At 44.5% G+C, this 16,755-nt stretch overlaps 1 protein-coding gene across 1 annotated transcript; it reads left to right on the plus strand.

The window, feature by feature from the left end:
- Positions 1–2,656: 2,656 nt before the first annotated feature.
- LOC138283275 (hatching enzyme 1.2-like) lies at positions 2,657–16,216 on the plus strand. The gene is made up of 4 exons (XM_069221296.1): positions 2,657–2,921; positions 3,941–4,030; positions 15,303–15,440; positions 16,095–16,216. The coding sequence occupies exons 1-4, from the start codon at positions 2,657–2,659 to the stop codon at positions 16,214–16,216; spliced, it is 615 nt and encodes a 204-aa protein (XP_069077397.1).
- The last annotated feature ends 539 nt before the right edge of the window (positions 16,217–16,755 follow it).

Below are 16,755 nucleotides of genomic sequence, written 5' to 3' on the forward strand. Positions count from 1 at the left end.
GCCATTTCCATGAAGACAGCCAGTATCACAGCCCTCTTGGGCAGATATGACCGTACTCTTTGGGACTCCATTCTACAATTTGCTGATCATCTTCCCAAAGGTAGAAAAGAAGATTTCCTTGAAATCATCAACAAAGGTGCTATGGTTTCTAACTAGTCATAAGCGCAGCAGCAGATTCTTCTATATTAGTGGCACATGGATATTGTCATGGAATATCCCTGAGAATCAATCAATCAATCACAGACATTTATAAAGCGCGCTACTTACCCGTTAGGGTTCCAAGGCGCTGAGGGGGGGGGGTTGGGTGACTGCTAATGCTCGAAGAGCCAGGTCTTGAGGAGTCTTCTGAAGGCGAGTGGGTCTTGAGTCTGTCGGAGGTAGGAAGGGAGCGTGTTCCAGGTCTTGGCGGTGAGGTAGGAAAAGTATCTGCCGCCGGAGGTGGTTCGTTGGATGCGGGGGACGGTGGCGAGGGCGAGGCTCGCGGATCGCAGTTGGCGGGTCGGCGGGTAGAAATTTAGTCTGTTGTTGAGGTAGGTGGGGCCGGCGTTGTGGAGTGCTTTGTGTGCGTGGGTGAGGAGCTTGAAGGTGACCCTCTTGTCGACGGGAAGCCAGTGGAGCTCTTTGAGGTGTGGGGTGATGTGGCTGTGGCGGGGTGCGCTGGTGATGAGTCGGGCTGAGGCGTTTTGGATGCGTTGAAGTCGTTGGAGGTGTTTTGCTGGGATTCCTGCCGTCTTACTTCTCTGAAGCCAGAAGCACAGTAAAGAATACAGAACCTTCCATTTACAGGTTCTCTTCTGTTTGGTTCTCACACTGCTGATGAGATGTCTAGAATGAAATCAGAACTAGACATTCTTAAAGCTGTAGACATTAAAAAACCCAGCGAGCTTTGTAAGTCATTCCGTCCTTACCACCACAGGTTTTTCTCAAAGAGATTCCAAACTCAGCAATGGGTGCCACCTAGATCTCAACAACAACAACACCAGAGATCATACCAAACTCAGCACAAGCAAATGCAAGGTCGTTCCACTCAACAAACTGCTGAAGGAGGACTTCAACCATCTGCGTCTAAGCCCTGAGTCGTTCCTTCTGCCTCTTCCGTTACCCACTCAGGTAGAGGGAAGTATCTTGCATTACCTGACAGAGTGGCAACGTATCACATCAGACGCCTGAATATTGTGCAAAATGGTTATTGTCTCAGGTTTACCAACCCTCCGCCTTCTATTCGCCCGAAGCCCTCCATGTCCCATCTTGATTCTCTCAGGGCAGAGGTCAATATCCTAATGCAAAAGAAGGCGATAGAACCATTTACCACAGATCAACATGGAAAAGGGATTTACTCAAGGTATTCCCTGGTACCAAAGAAGCACAAATTCAGACCTATTCTCGACCTAAGAATAGCCAACAAATGGATTCGAGAGGTGAAGTTCAGAATGCTGGCTTTACATCAGATATATCCCCAGCTTCATCAGAGAGATTGGCTCTGTTCCATCGATCTTCACGATGCATACTTCCAAATCCCCATTGCCAGGAAGCATCCGAAGTTCCTAAGGATTCTTGTGGGACAAGACCATTACCAATTTGCAGTGCTCCCACTCAGCCTCAAGTCAGCGCACAGAACGTTCTCCAAATGCATAGCTGTGGTGGCAGCCCATCTAAGAACGCATCAAATCCTCGTCTGTCCCTATCTAGACGATTGGATCATAAAGACATCGACACCTCAAGAGGCCCAACTACATTTCAATTGAACTTACCAACTTCTTCAACAGTTGGGCCTCCAGGTCATCCTCGTCCAGAGGCTGCACTGCTTAGGCGTCACAATGGACTCCATTCAAGCAAAGATGTTTCCTTTGGAGAAGTGACGTTTATCAATCCTTCTGAAATGTCAAGCTTTTGAGAAAGCGCTTCATTCAACAGCAATAATAGTCTCATCTCTCCTAGGATTGATGGCTTCTTGCATCCACCTCACTCCCAATGCTCGCCTCCACATGAGACACTTTCAGGAGTGTCTAAAACTCCATGGAATCAGCAGTTGGGAGGACAGGATTTCTCTCTCCCCACATGCAACACGGTCCCTCAAGTGGTGGTGTTCTCCAAACAATCTTCTGAAAGGGATGCCTTTACACCAGCATGCCCCCACGCAAGCGATAGTCATGGACGCATCGTTGCTAGGATGGGGTGCCCATATGGATCATCTACAGATTCAAGGTCCATGGTCTTGGAAGGAGAGGTCGTATCACACCAATCTCCTAGACCTACGAGCAGTTCATATGGCACTCAAAGCCTTTTTCCCGGCATGCACCATGAACACTCTAATTCTTCAGACAGACAATACAGCCACCATATATCACCTGAACAAGCAGGGGGGCACCAGATCCAGAACTCTATCGCTGGAGGCACATACAATATGGAACTGGCATCTGGCCAGGAACCTAACAATAACAGGGACTCACCTGCATGGCGTAGAGAATGTTCAGACAGACGCTCTCAGCACAGCACTGGACGAAAACCACAAGTGGGTGCTGCATGACAATGTCGTACAATGCATCTTCTCCATGTGGGGCAGCCCTTCTATAGATCTGTTCACAACAGCAGACAACAAATAGTGCCTAAACTTTGCATCCAGATACTACCATCCAGGGACATTGGGGAATGCCCTATGGATAGACTGGTCAAACAAAGTCCTGATCAAACTGTCCAGATCCAAAACGAGGATGATCCTCATCGCTCCAGAATGGCCAAGGCAGTGGTCATTTCTAGACCTTCTTCCCTGGTCACTATGTCCGCATCTCAGGCTGCCATGCAGGCCAGACCTTCTGCCGAAATACGGAGGTCACATGAGACATCCCAACCTCTCATTGTTGAATTTGGCAGCATGGCTCCTGAGCTAGTGCAGTATGGTCACCTTAACCTGCTGCAAGACTGTATGGGCGTTCTAAGAGAGGCAAAACGATTGTCTAGCAGATCAGCATATGCCATAAAATGTAAAAGATTCTGCATTTGGTGTTTGGACAAGAACATAGATCCCACAACATGCAGAGAAGATGTTATTCTTCCATACTTTTTGCAGCCAGCAAAATATGGCTTGCAATGCTCATCCATCAAAGTACTCCGGGCAACTCTCACTCCATACACAAAATGTACTTCACAAAGCACTTTCTTTAAAATTCCAGTCACCAAAGACTTCCTAGAAGGGTTAAAGAAGGCTTTTCTTCCTACTAGGTGTCCATTTCCACCATAGGAGCTTAATGTAGTTCTTTCACATCTAATGCAGCATCCTTTTGAGCCCATACACAAGACATCTCTCCAACATCTCACTTGAAAAACTGCCTTCCTCGTAGCAATTACATCAGCTCGCAGGGTTAATGATATCCAGGCCCTCAGGAACCATACACAGTTTTTTATTCTTCCAAGGTTCAGCGCTTATGACTATCATGAAAATACCCCTACGAGAGAACTGGAGTTACAGGTAAGAAACTATTCCTTCTCAATGTTCAGTTTTAGACTGAAGTTGGTCTTCATCCAGTGAAAAATTTGGTCATGCAGGTATTGAGCTTGATCCAGGTACTGGACGTCTTGTCCATGAGGAAGAGACTGAGTTGTGAGATGTCAGCATAGGAGAGGACATTGATATCACGAGCGCAGAGGATGCTGGCTAGAGGGATCATGTATGCAATAGGTATAGTTAAATATATTGTAGCGCTACATATGGGCCAGGTGCAGTCACTTATTATTAACATACAGCATCAGATACTTGCATTCTTTGATTCTCCGACATTTTGAAAATCACAGGGATACATCTAATCAATTTAACATGGGAATTCCTTTCCTTCCGCAGGTTTTCTTTGAAAAGCTAGAGGCACATCATGGTAATTAACGTGATATCCCCTCATTATTGCATGTGAGATGTGTACATAGTCAGTAGTTTCAGTACTGATCTGAGATGGAAATGTGCCTTTTCTTCCAGATGCAGAACACCCACCTGAAGCAAAAAACTTGGATGTCTTTGAGATCATCAGCAAAGAGAACGAAAGTAAGAGCAAAACATAGAGGATTGTGGGAGCTGCGGATGGGGATAGCAACACAGGGCAGACTTGGAACAGTAACAATCCATGGTAGCACCATGGAGCAGTGATGTGTGTGGCCTGCTTAGCTTTTATACTGGAGGCATACTGTTCTGGTACACATTCCTGTGCGTAGAGAAACTCAGTATATTTCCATAATTTCGGTGCGCACCTTGACACACATAAAAAGTGCTGATTTTTTAAAGAAATTAATACATTTTTTCTAGTTTCATCTTTAAGTAGACATTATTTTTTGATGCAAAGTATATCAAACTTAGTATAGCAGGCTTTGTGTGAAAATATACAGGTGTTTCTGTTGACCAACCCTGTAAGGCAACATGAACACTACCTTAAAGCGAGGCAATGCAAAATAGTTTTTGTGCTGTGAAATGCCATCTTTCCAGAACAAAAAAAACCTTTACACACTGAATAGCTAATAGTGTTATGAGGTCCTCCTTAATCCAAGTTGGTTCCCCCGTTTTTTAGGTTTTTAATATATTTAATGTTTTACACATTTTGACTGCATCACTTTAACTGTGACATTTCAAACGATTTTCTTGCATGATATTATTCTAGGAATATACTGTGCAAGTTGCTTCTCAGCATGCAAACAGTAAATTTAGTTTAAGGATAGGAACACAGTACACAATATTCTAGGGCTTGTGTTGCCCTTTCAGGAGACAGCTCTAACATCTAGATATGCATCAGAGCTGTGTTTCTAACACAATGTGATTTTAGTATATAAATGATCCACTGATATAGAATGGGCAGATGGGCATTACAGCCATGACCATCCTGGAACGAATACTGTACTCAGCATGCACCTCTGCTGGTGCTAATCTAATCCAGATATGGGGCAAAGTTAATCCCTTAGATCGGGCCAGGTAGAAGGGTACACCCCCTGTGCTTTTAGTATTTTCTTAGGGCTAGGTTGGAAGTTTTAGTATCTTTAGAAACCATTCACTATGATTGGATTGTTCATCATCTTTACCATGTTCATGATGCTAGTAACTTTGCTTTGTTTCATCTGCCTAATTATTGCAGATCATTCTCTCTAAGCAAGACTAAGATTGTTTCAATGAATGTAGTGAAAACTAATCTCATATCTGTCTTGTGTTTTTGAGTGGGTATGCATGAAAGGCTGAGATCTGTTTCCATGACTTCCATGGGGAGACAGACTGTAATGTTCCGGTTGTCATAATCACCTTCCACCCCGGTCATGTTAGGGGTTCAGTTGAGGCACTGTGAGCCAGCCAGGGGTTAGTCCGGCCATTTCTGATGGTGTGGAAGGACTCAATCCCCTACATTCTAAGGTTCTGTCATCCTAATAAGCAGTCCTACTATCTTAGTAGGACCCGTAGAACAATAAAATGCACCAGGTTCTCCAGTATTGGGATATCTTTCAGAGATTCACATGCTTGAATGATTCCCCGTCGTCAAAGTATTAGTCCTACGGTACAATAGTAAGCAGTATATATCAGTGTAATAGGCTGCATAGTGAAAGAAGAGTTCATCTTACAGTCTATCTATGTCCTTTTGTTTAAAAAAATGACCAAAGTTGACCAATGACCAATCAGGCGATAGCACCCTCCAGAACACTCCCAGCAGAGGCATCTTCCCTCAGATTTTTACCACGTAGTGTGTGTGAGGGAGTCTCCCTGAACTCTGCTCTATTTTTTCTTCAGATTTCCCGATCTAAAATCTATTTTCTTCCCAGTATGTCAGAACTGGTTACAAAAGGCCAAGAAAAGACTTCATTCTGACGATCCTCTAAGGAGTGTTTTTATTGTCTTCACCTATAACATAAGGTGAGGGATTTTCTACTCTAAAATCTAAAAGCCTCACGTGAGGGAAGACTTTTAATATGAATCCAAAAGCTCAATTCTTAGAGGGCTGTCGTTTCTGAGAGAGAAGGTAGTGAGTGCTCCAAATCTTCACAAACCTCTGAGAAGAGGGAAAGTTCTAGTCATGATTCCCCTCATCATACCAGAACAGCCTTAAAAAAGACTCATCCTGGGTCTGCAGAAGGCTCCTCATCTGAAGAAAAACATAAAAGGATTTCTTCTGATTCAAAATCTGAGGCCTCTACTCCTGCTTCTGCCCTTCTGTTGAAGCCTAAATCTTCCTCGGAACCAGCTTACAAAAAATGTAAAAAATGACTGTTAAAATATCGTTGACAGTACCGAAAACCTTAAAGCCATACAACGATAGTGAATGGGAGCCCGACAACGCTTTCACTGCGTGTTTTTTATACCGACCATGACAACATCGACGATAGTATCAGCAATGACTATGACCACTTTGTCGACAATGACTACGTCTACAAGATCCATCTTAACAACCACGACGGTCACTTCCACTAAGACTGTGCAAAAACCATAGACAACAGTATTGTCGTCGATACCATTGAGAACGAACGCATTGTCAATGGCACTGTCTGTTACCACCTCGTCGACGGCCGCCTTGCCAATGACACCATCAACGACCGATCCGTCAACGACACAGTTCACAGCACAAAATTTGGAAAAATCAGCAAAACCAAAGAAAATACCTTCCCCACTGTTATTGCCTTCATTGTCGACGACCTTATCAGCAACTTCTTTTCACTACAGCGTTTCCATGCTGATTACACGTCAGCTACTGAAGTGTTTTCTCTTGTACTCAGCCATCTATTGGATGTACAGGACTCTGATGACAACCAAGGGATGTTTTGAACAGCATACAGTCCCTCTGAACTAAATGTAAAGTATCAAGATGATGATGATGATAATGAAGAGGAACAAGATTATTATGAATCTGTGTACCAGAGTCACCATTACCCAAGGCAACACCAGGAATATCGTCCTCTTCTGCCACTGCCAGACATGGTCCAGGTTTCAGCTACTCTGGTCCAAGGTTTACAAAGTATGCTGCAAGATTATTACAAGCGCTTCCCAATGCCAGCTACAGCACAACCATCAGCAGCACCGCCTCATACATTTCCAGGTCATCTTCCTCCACCTTCTCCGCCGAGGATGACTCTGCATTCATGTATTGCTTTTCCCCTTAAGACGACCCTTCTTCATCAGGCAGTGATGATAGTAACAGAGAGAGGGAGGAAGGTGAGATAACTGACAAGCGTACCAAAAATAGTGAATGAGATGACTACCACATCCCTCAACCTTCCCCTCTACCACCTCATCAAGCAGATTCTCCACCTGCAAATATTGGTGGATTCCAGATGTTGATGGAGAAAGCAGTAAAGCGTTTTCAACTGCCCATAGCTACTAAGCAGACAGACTGCTTTCTTTATGATTTCAAGGACCAATCTAGAAAGGCGATTAGAGAAATTCCAATTGTTGATTATATATGGGAGTGAGGAGTTAAAATTATGAACTTTGCCGGCCACTGCTAGTGCTGTCCTTCCTAGGATAGATAAAAAGTATAAGGCTCCAGAGGACACACCTGCTTGCTTAATTGGTCTCCTGATGAGGTGATTTCTCAGTTACATCTCCGCCGGACAAAAAGGTTAGATGGTTGGATAACATTGGCAAGCGATTCACTGTAATGTCTGGTACAACTGTCCGTGCTGCAAACTCCCTAGCTATTCTGGACCATTACAATTGCCAGAAGTGGTCAGATATAGCTTTGTATCTAGATCAATTACCTGACAATAAGAAGTCTGAAGCCATGTATATTCTTCAGGAGGGCCAAACAGAGGCATCCAAGTCTATCGACTGTGCAATGAACATTGCATCCATTGGCTTCCACCATTTGGCAGGTTCAGCTGTGCTCCAATGTAAAGGTTGGCTTAAAGCCATTTTGTTTCAGCTAGAAGTGCAAACCAAGATCCTCAATATGCCCTTTGATTGGGACTCCTTGTTTGGAAAGCACGTCAATGACACTGTGCAATCTATAAAGGCAGACACAGAGACAGCTCGATCTCTCGGAAAGCTTCTATACCGCAAGACTCCTTTTCAAGGTGCGGGTGGCCGCGGATTATATCCGTATCGGGGTGGATACGAAAGATACCAGCCGCAATCATATCAGCAGCCCTTTCAATCAGCCTACCACCAACATCAACCTTATCAATGTCCGCCATCGGCAGCCTGGTCCTGGCATCCAAGATGAAAGCAGCCCATTTCCTCCAGAGACACTGCTAGGAAACAGTGACACTTTCAAAGTGCCTGCTATATCTGCTTCTCAACAGCCAGTGGGTGCCAAAATCTCCCTTTATTTACATTAATGGAACAAAATAATAACAGACAGGTGGGCCCTAGACCTCATCGAATATGGTCATACTCTGGAGATCACTCAATTTCCATCCCAGACTCCACTGACAAAATTTCTTCCAACCCAGCTTTGTCTTCTCTGCGAAGAAGTTATAGCCATGTTGTGAAAAGGAGCCATAGCACATGTTCTACATTCACAGAAGGGAAATGGATTTACTCCCATTTTTACCTTGTAAGGAAGACGTCAGGGAGGTGGTGTCCTTCATCTTTTTCAAACACTGGGTCTTCGGTAGATTTCCTGAAGTCTCGCCTTACGCAAGGATAACCTTTCTGGGAGCCACTCTCGACAAATTACTCAACAAGGCATTCTTGTCTGTAGACAGACAGCAAAACATTTCCACTCTAGCTCATCCTCTGTCCAAAAGAAAGTGTGCTTAAGTTTGCGTAATGAAGTCTCTATTGGGCGTGATGTCTTCAGCCATTTTCTTAATACCTCATACTTGTCTCAAGATGCACCCTTTCCTAGAGCAATTGGACACCTGATGAATCCAATCAGAAGGCAACTTCGATGACATCGTCAACATCCTGCCTGTCATGAAAGCATCTCTTTGGTAGACAAACACCAACAACCTCTCAGCGGGCTAACTTTCCTTCCTCCCATTTCAACAGATGCTTATTTGGAAGGATGAGGAGCTCATTTACAAGATCCACAGATTCAGGGCAAATGTATCCCAACACAAATGAAGATGCATAATCAACTTCCTAGAACTCAGTGCAATCTCACTGGCTCTTCAAGCTTTTCTGCCAAGAGTTCAAGGCTCTGCTGTGTTGAGAAGAACAGACAACACGTATGCATTACCTTAACAACAAGGAGGTACACGGTCCAAGATTCTATCCCCAGAAGCTTAAACATTCTGGCGCTGGGCACTGCAGCACCAAATGACCTTAAGGCCAGATCATCTCCCAGGAATACTCAACTTTCTAGCAGACACCTTGAGCAGAACGTCCTGGAGTTGTCACGAATGGGAGCTGAACTAATTGGTCCTAGACATGATCTTTCAACAATGGGGCAAGCCCAGTCTGGATCTATTTGCATCAAAAGAGAACAAGAAATGCCAGTTTCACACCAGTTTTATGTCAGCAGGTACCCGCAAAAGGGATCTTGGGGGACTGCCCTTTCGATACCATGGTCCGGGATCTATGTCTACACTTTCCCCCTGACTCCACTTATTCCTAGAGTACTTTGAAAGATCGATCGGGAGCCACCATGCCAGTTGATCCTCATAGCCCCACATTGACCCAGACAACATTGGTTTATGGAGTTACTCATGCTGTCAATGGACTACCACATCCAACTCAAGCCTCAACCGGATCTGTTGTCAATGAACAATCACCAGATTATCCACCCAGACCAGACTCCGCTACACTTATTAGTTTGACTACTGAGCACCATGAGCTAGAGCACCTCGACCTTCCAGAGGATTGCCATAGGATTCTTGCACAAGCTGCAGTCCACTGTACAAACTAAACATATTTCCTCAAATGGAAGCGTTTTTGTATTTGGTGCGAAAAATCTAATATACATCCTAATATGTCTCTTCCTGAACAGGTGTTGCTGCATTTGCTGTCTCTAGCTCAGTCTAGCCTATCTCACTCCACTGTCAAAGTGCATTTGGCTGCAATGTCAAGGTATAGACGAACTCTGGGATCTCCTTCCTTATGGTCGCACAGATTGATCATTCAATTTCTTAAAGGTCTCTTGAGGACATTTCTGCCAATAAAATCACCCACTACCTACATGGCAGCTTAACATTGTGTTGTCCCAAATGATTAAACAACCATTTGAGCCAGTCCACAGATCTGTGCTAAAATTCCTCACTTGGTGAATTAATCCCAAATTCATTCCAAAGGTACCTACTGATTTTCATCTCAATCAACCGGTTATGCTTAAACATTTTTCCCTAATCCGCAAACCCCAGCTGAACAAACACTGCATTCCCTTGATGTCAAGAGATGTCTGAAATTTTATTTGCAATGAGCTAAAGATATCCACACAACTGATGAACTCTTAGTGGCCTATGGCAGCAACAATAATACTGACCAGTCTCCAAACTACTATAGTGAGTTGGATATTGTCTACTATCCAGTTCTGCCACTGTAAGGTGGGCAGGCCTTTGCAACAGAAAACAAAAGCACACTCAACTAGAGCAATTGCCACAACAGTGGCTCTATTTGCTGGGGTGTCGTGCCGTGCTGGGGTGTCGTGTCGTGCTGCACAACTTCACCAAGCAGTACTATTTGGATGCAGCGCATACTTCTGATACAACCATGGATCAAGCAGTCTGGCTATCTATCTATCTATTTATCTATCTATCTATCTATCTATCTATCTATCTATCTATCTATCTATCTATCTATCTATCTATAATCTTACACCCACCATCCGCTATTTTTTCATGTCTACTTTGGTTATGTATTGCACTGCTAACCATTCTGATTCAAGCATGTGGATCTATGAAAGATGTCCCAATACTGGAGAAAGAATATGTTGCTTACCTGTAACTCTCGTTCTCCAGTATTGATATCTTTCATAGACTCACATGTGACCCACTCCCCTTCCCTTAGAGGCACTTCCTTTTTGGCTGGTGAGGTATTTCCTACTAGTGCTTAGAAAATCTGAGGAAAGTGCCACTACTGGGAGTGTTCTGGAGGGTGCTGTTGCCTGATTGGTCATTGGCCAACTTCTGTAATTTTTTAAAAAAAGGACAAAGATAGGCTGTAAGATGAACTATGCAATCCCTTTGCAGCCTATTATACAGATATATATTGCTTACTATTGTAATGTGGGACTCCCACTTCAACAATGGGGAATGAATCCATAGAAGATATCAATACTGGAGAACAAGAGTTACAAGTAAGTAACAAATTCTTTGCTTCAAATTGCATCATTCTTGGGCTGGCGCAAACCTTTAGAAAATCTGGGCCATACAGTGAGGGCCTGGTTTACGATGCCTCCTGTGGCACACTGAGCCACCAAAGCTTCATTTTTTTTAATGCTCCGGTGGCGCAGTGTCCCAGCCCATATGAACATATGGACCCCTTTCATGCATGTGTAAAAGGGGCGTTCCATGGGTGTTGCTGTGGCTGTTCCCACGCAACACCCATGGAATCCAAAGGAATCTGATGCATTTCCAGATTTAAAAGCCTGGAAATGTGTCAGATTTCTACGCCACCTCAGGGGTGGCGTTAAAGTGGTGCAACGGGGAACATTATTTCTGCCCTTATTTTCCTCTATGTATTTGTCCTGCATTTTGCAGCAAACATAGAAAGAGGAAAACACCATTAATGATTGTTTATGTGCAAGAAGGTGTCCCTTCCTGCACATAAACAATCATCCCTGCAACGCAGGCATGCCTACATTGGCATTCGTGTAGGAAAGTGCCCTCTTTCTTGGCATGGTTAAACCCATTTTATGCCTGTTGTCAGTGTGTTTGACTGTGTTCACTAGGATCCTGCTAAACAGGACCCCAGTGATTATTCTCGCTCCCTTTAAACTTGATTACTTAAACCACATACACCCCACGTTTGGCATACTGGTGTCCCCCGTAGTATATGGTACCCAGGTACCCAGGTCATTGGGGTACCAGTGAATCCCCCTATGCGCTGCAACATGTATTAGGCCACCCATAGGGAGCCCATGTAAAATGTGACTGTAGGCCTGCCATTGCAGCCTGTAAGAAAAGGTGCATGCACCTTTTCGGTACAGTTCACTGCACCAGGTCACTGTAAGTCCCCACTACGGTAGGCTGTCCTAGCCCATATGGCAGGGTGCAAGTACCTGTGTGTGAGGGCACTCCTGCACTAGAGAGCCTGACTTCTAGACAGTGCCTACACTACACTAATAGGGGATATCTGGACCTGGTATAAGGTGTATGCACCTTAGGTACCCAACACACCAGGCCAGCTACCTATAGCTAGGCAACAATTTGTGCACCAGTACAAGGGACAAGGACAGAAATGCTCTGTATCTTATAGACACAGCACATTCCTGCCCTTTTGTTTTAATGCAGGGTGGCGCAGGAAAAAGGCTTGCGGCGCTGCCCTGCACCAAAGCTTAATAAATGTGACCCTAAATTTAATGCTACCACTTAATGCAAGAATAATAGTTCAATATTACAAATCTTTACCTTTCATCATTTTGCGTTGCACACTCATGCTGGAAGGAGGTGTGTGGTGCTTGAGTGAAGTGTCTAGCAGAAGTAGAAATATACAAGTGGAACATGGATTCAGTAAAAAGGGATAATGATGAAAAGGGTTAGGTGCTGTGGTTCAAAATATCTGTATCACCTCAAAATGGTTTGAAGCTACAAGTGATGTATCATCAGGAAGGAGAGGCACCTTCTACACATGGCATCTGTTCTCAAAAACTAGATACTTTGGAGCTTACTATTTAGAGGCTTGTGCTGCCAGAGTGTCACATTTTCTGGAACTCAGCGGTGCAAAACTCTGAACCTTATCTATGAGGCCATGCAAATCCACTTTGTGTGGCTTTTCATGGCCTCATAGATATGGAGTAAGGAAACCCAGCACAAGTCACTGCGTTGCCTTACTTTACGCCAGGAAGCTTTCCATTGGCATTGCAGTGTGTTTTCCAATGCAACACCCATAGATTTTGACGCTGCCCCAGATTTACACCATCACGTAAACCCAGAGAAACGCCAAAACCATACACCTTACCAGAGCTGGTGCAACAAGAAGAAATATTTGTATTTCCCCTCCTTTTTCACTCTTTGAAAACACCTCTCTGGATTGGTGCCCCTTCCTACACAAAAACAATCCTGCATGCAATGCGGACACCCTTGCACCATGTAACACTTGTAGCTTCAAACCATTTTGAGGTGATACAGATATTTTGAACCACAGCACCTGCCATGGTGCAAGGGTGTTGGAAGCTGGCCTAGTGTGTGGTGAGCACCTATGGTGTTATTACTTTATACAAGGTCCAGGTATCCCCTAATAGTGAAGTGTAGGCAATGTCTAGTAAGCCAGGGCTCTCTAGAGGTTGATGTCAATGAGCAGGCAAGACTTGTCTAGGAGCCATGCAAAGCTTATGCAATACCACTATAGTCACACAGCACTACCACACAGTGTTACGAAAATAAAGGTACTTTATTAGAGTAACACAAATACTAGAATACCAATAGACAGCCCCCAACTGGAGGTATGTAAAGACACTACTATCTACACATTAGCAATCATTAATGCAATACGCATTAGCAAAAGCAATAGAAAGCTATGTAGGCCCTAGAGGAGGGCCAAACCATATACTAAGAAAGTGGAATGATCCCCAACGACCAGGAGAGCAGAAGTAAGTACCTGGTTTTCCCAAACCCAACAGGAGGATTTTGGAAAAGGATCGTGCAAGCCCCAAACAAGACTAGAAGAACCCAAAGGTGGATTCTGGCAGAAGAGAACCTTCAAAGGAAAGGGACCAAGTCCAGTTTGTGATGGAGTGTCGTGTTGTGGCAGGGGCCACTACCCACCCTTTTGTGGATGCAGGACCAGGTCGACGGAGGACGAAGAAGACCAGCAGTGCACAACAGGAGATGAAGAGAAGTTCCTGAAGTGATGCAGATGGTGTCCCACATCATCCGTCAAGTTGCAGTAGATCAGTGGTGCTGGAGAACTACCAACAAGCCTTGGCAAATGCAAAAGAAGACGAGTTGCAAGGCTGAAGAGGACCAGTAGATCCCAGAGGACTCGACCCAAGGAGGGGAGTACGGGGTGACTCTCAGCAGTTAGGAGAATCTCTGGCAGCAGGCCCCTCAGTTGCAGTGAGACCCACTCAGATGGGTTTCTGCCCTCCTGCTGCTTGACCTGCTCAAGCCTAGGAGGGCAGAACAAAGGATTTCCTTTGGGAGAGAGAGATAACACCCTCTCCCTTTGGAAATAGGTGTTACATGGATTTGGAGAGGTAGCCTCCCCAAGCTAATTTTATGCTTTGAAGGGCACATTTGGTGCCCTTCTTGCGTAAACCAGTGTGCAACGGTTCAGGGACCTCCAGTCCCTGCTCTGGTGCAAAACTGGACAATGGAAAGGGGAGTAACCACTCACCTGTCCATCACCACCCCAGGAGTGGTGCCCAGAGCTCCTCCAGGTGGCCACTTGATTCTGCCATCTTGAATCCAATGTGGTCAGGGCCTCTAGGAGCATCTGAGTGGCCAAGTCAGGCAGGTGACGTCCCAGCCCTCTCCTGATAGGTGGTCACCTTGCTAGATGACCAATCCCCCTTTCAGGGCTATTTAGGGTCTCCCTCTTGGGTAAGTCCTCAGATTCAACAGCCAAGACTAGACACTGACTACACCACACTAATAGGGGATACATGGAGCTGGTATAAGGTGATAATACCATAGGTACTCACCACACACCAGGCCAGCTTCCTACAGTACCTAAGTACCATATACTAGGGACTTATAAGGGGGCACCAATATGCCAATTGTAGGGTGTGCAAAGTCCTGGGCAACCACATTTTGAGGGAGACAGCACAATCACTGGAGTCCTGATTAGCAGGATCCCAGTGAAAACAGTCAAAGCATACTGACAACAGGCAAAAAGAGGGTACATTCCTACAATGGGTGCCTGCATAGGCGCTAGGCAGCCTCATGTGTGCCAGCTCAAGGTGGAAAGACAGGAATTCACTGAATTTCATAAATACGGTGTATTTCTGCACATTCACTTTGGCGTAGGGCAGTGCAGCAAGGCTTGGGGTGCTGCCCTACGCCAATTCCCTATAAATAAGGACCTATTCACCAAATGAAGCAAAAGCCTTGCATTTGTAGAAGGGCCTATCCAGAATTATGATGGCATAGTATACTGTATAAGTATATGGTAAATGTATTAATGGGTTGGTGGTTGAATCCCTTGGAGGTTGCAGATTTCCTCATTTTACCTGCTATGTACTATTTACTTCTGCTAAAGGTAATGATAAGAGCTTTAAATCAATCACACAATGTCTCTGCCTTCATTCCAGAGAGCTCCCTGCTTCTGCATGCTGGAGACATCATTGTGAAACCTGGCCGCAGTGCCATCAGATGTCAGGACAGCAGCTGTTTTTGGCCCAAATCTAGTGATGGAACCGTTCAAGTACCCTACACTGTCAGTGGTTTCGGTGAGTGTTTTTCCGCCCAAGGGGTGGAGAGTATGGGCTAGATGTATCAAATATTTTTGCAATGGCAAAAAATGGTTTTTGGTATGTAACAAGTCCGATTTGCGATTCGGTAACTTGTTACTGAATCACATGTTGGATTTGAGACTACATACCGATTCGGTATTAGGAAGGGGCGTTTCAAGGGAGTCCCTTCATAATACCGAATCGCAGTGGTATGTATGATTGTTTTGTGACCGTGAATGCAGTTGCAAAAAAATTGCAGTTACCACCTACTTCAAGTAGGTGGTAACCCATTCGCAAAGGGGAAGGGGTCCCCAAGGAACCCCTTCCCCTTTGTGAATGGATGCGGAAACGTTGTTTAAGAGCAGGCAGTGGTCCCACAGATCACTGCCTACTCTTAATAAATGAAAAGAAAACTTTTCAGTTTTCATTTTTACATATATCCCGTTTTCCTTTAAGGAGAAACTCCTGGAGTTTCATACATTTCAATAGAGATTACTTAATTGTGATTCGCTAAAAATCACAATTAGGTAATCGCTATTGTAAAAAATGATATATCTGGCCCCATTCCTTTAAAATCATATACTACGTTTATTTTGAATGTCTTCAGTTATTCCTTTATAGAAAATCTTTATTTTCTACTATATTTTGCAGGTGCTAGTGATGTTGCTAAAATCACTGAAGCTATGAAAGAATTTACATCAATGACCTGCATCCGCTTTGTGAATCGAACAGCAGAAACCGACTACGTCCAGATTTCATCTGGAAATGGGTAAAGACAGGGCCAGTTCCTGTATCTAACCTAGGACTACATATAACCTTCTAGCAGATAACACATTTTCATATTCTAGCAAATATGACACCAAAAGGAGCCAGCTTACCCTCAACTATGTAGGATGTGTTTCCCCTTTCTTCACAAATGCAGAACTGAACTCAATTTAACAATTGCATGGATGTCCAAACTCTGAAATGATTTCACTGCCCCTGAAGGGCGAGGTAAATGAAGTATTGATAGACTTGAGAAACAATACATAGCAATGAGTCTTGGTACATGGAGTGGCATATTTACAACCCAGTGCGCAGCTGGAGCGCCACTTGTTTTGATGCTCCGGCGGCGCACACTGCAAAACCATATCCATGAGGCCACGCAAAACCACTTCGCATGGCCTTTCATTGCCTCATAGATATGGAGTAAGACAAGGCAGCACAAGTCAGTGGGTTGCTGTACTCTTTGTCCCGCGAGGCATTTCATGGGTGTTGCAGAGGGTTTTCTCATTCAACGCCCATGGTTTTTGACTGATTACCCGATTTACAA

This window comes from Pleurodeles waltl, chromosome 3_1, assembly GCF_031143425.1.
Source record: "Pleurodeles waltl isolate 20211129_DDA chromosome 3_1, aPleWal1.hap1.20221129, whole genome shotgun sequence".
Lineage (NCBI taxonomy): Eukaryota > Metazoa > Chordata > Amphibia > Caudata > Salamandridae > Pleurodeles > Pleurodeles waltl.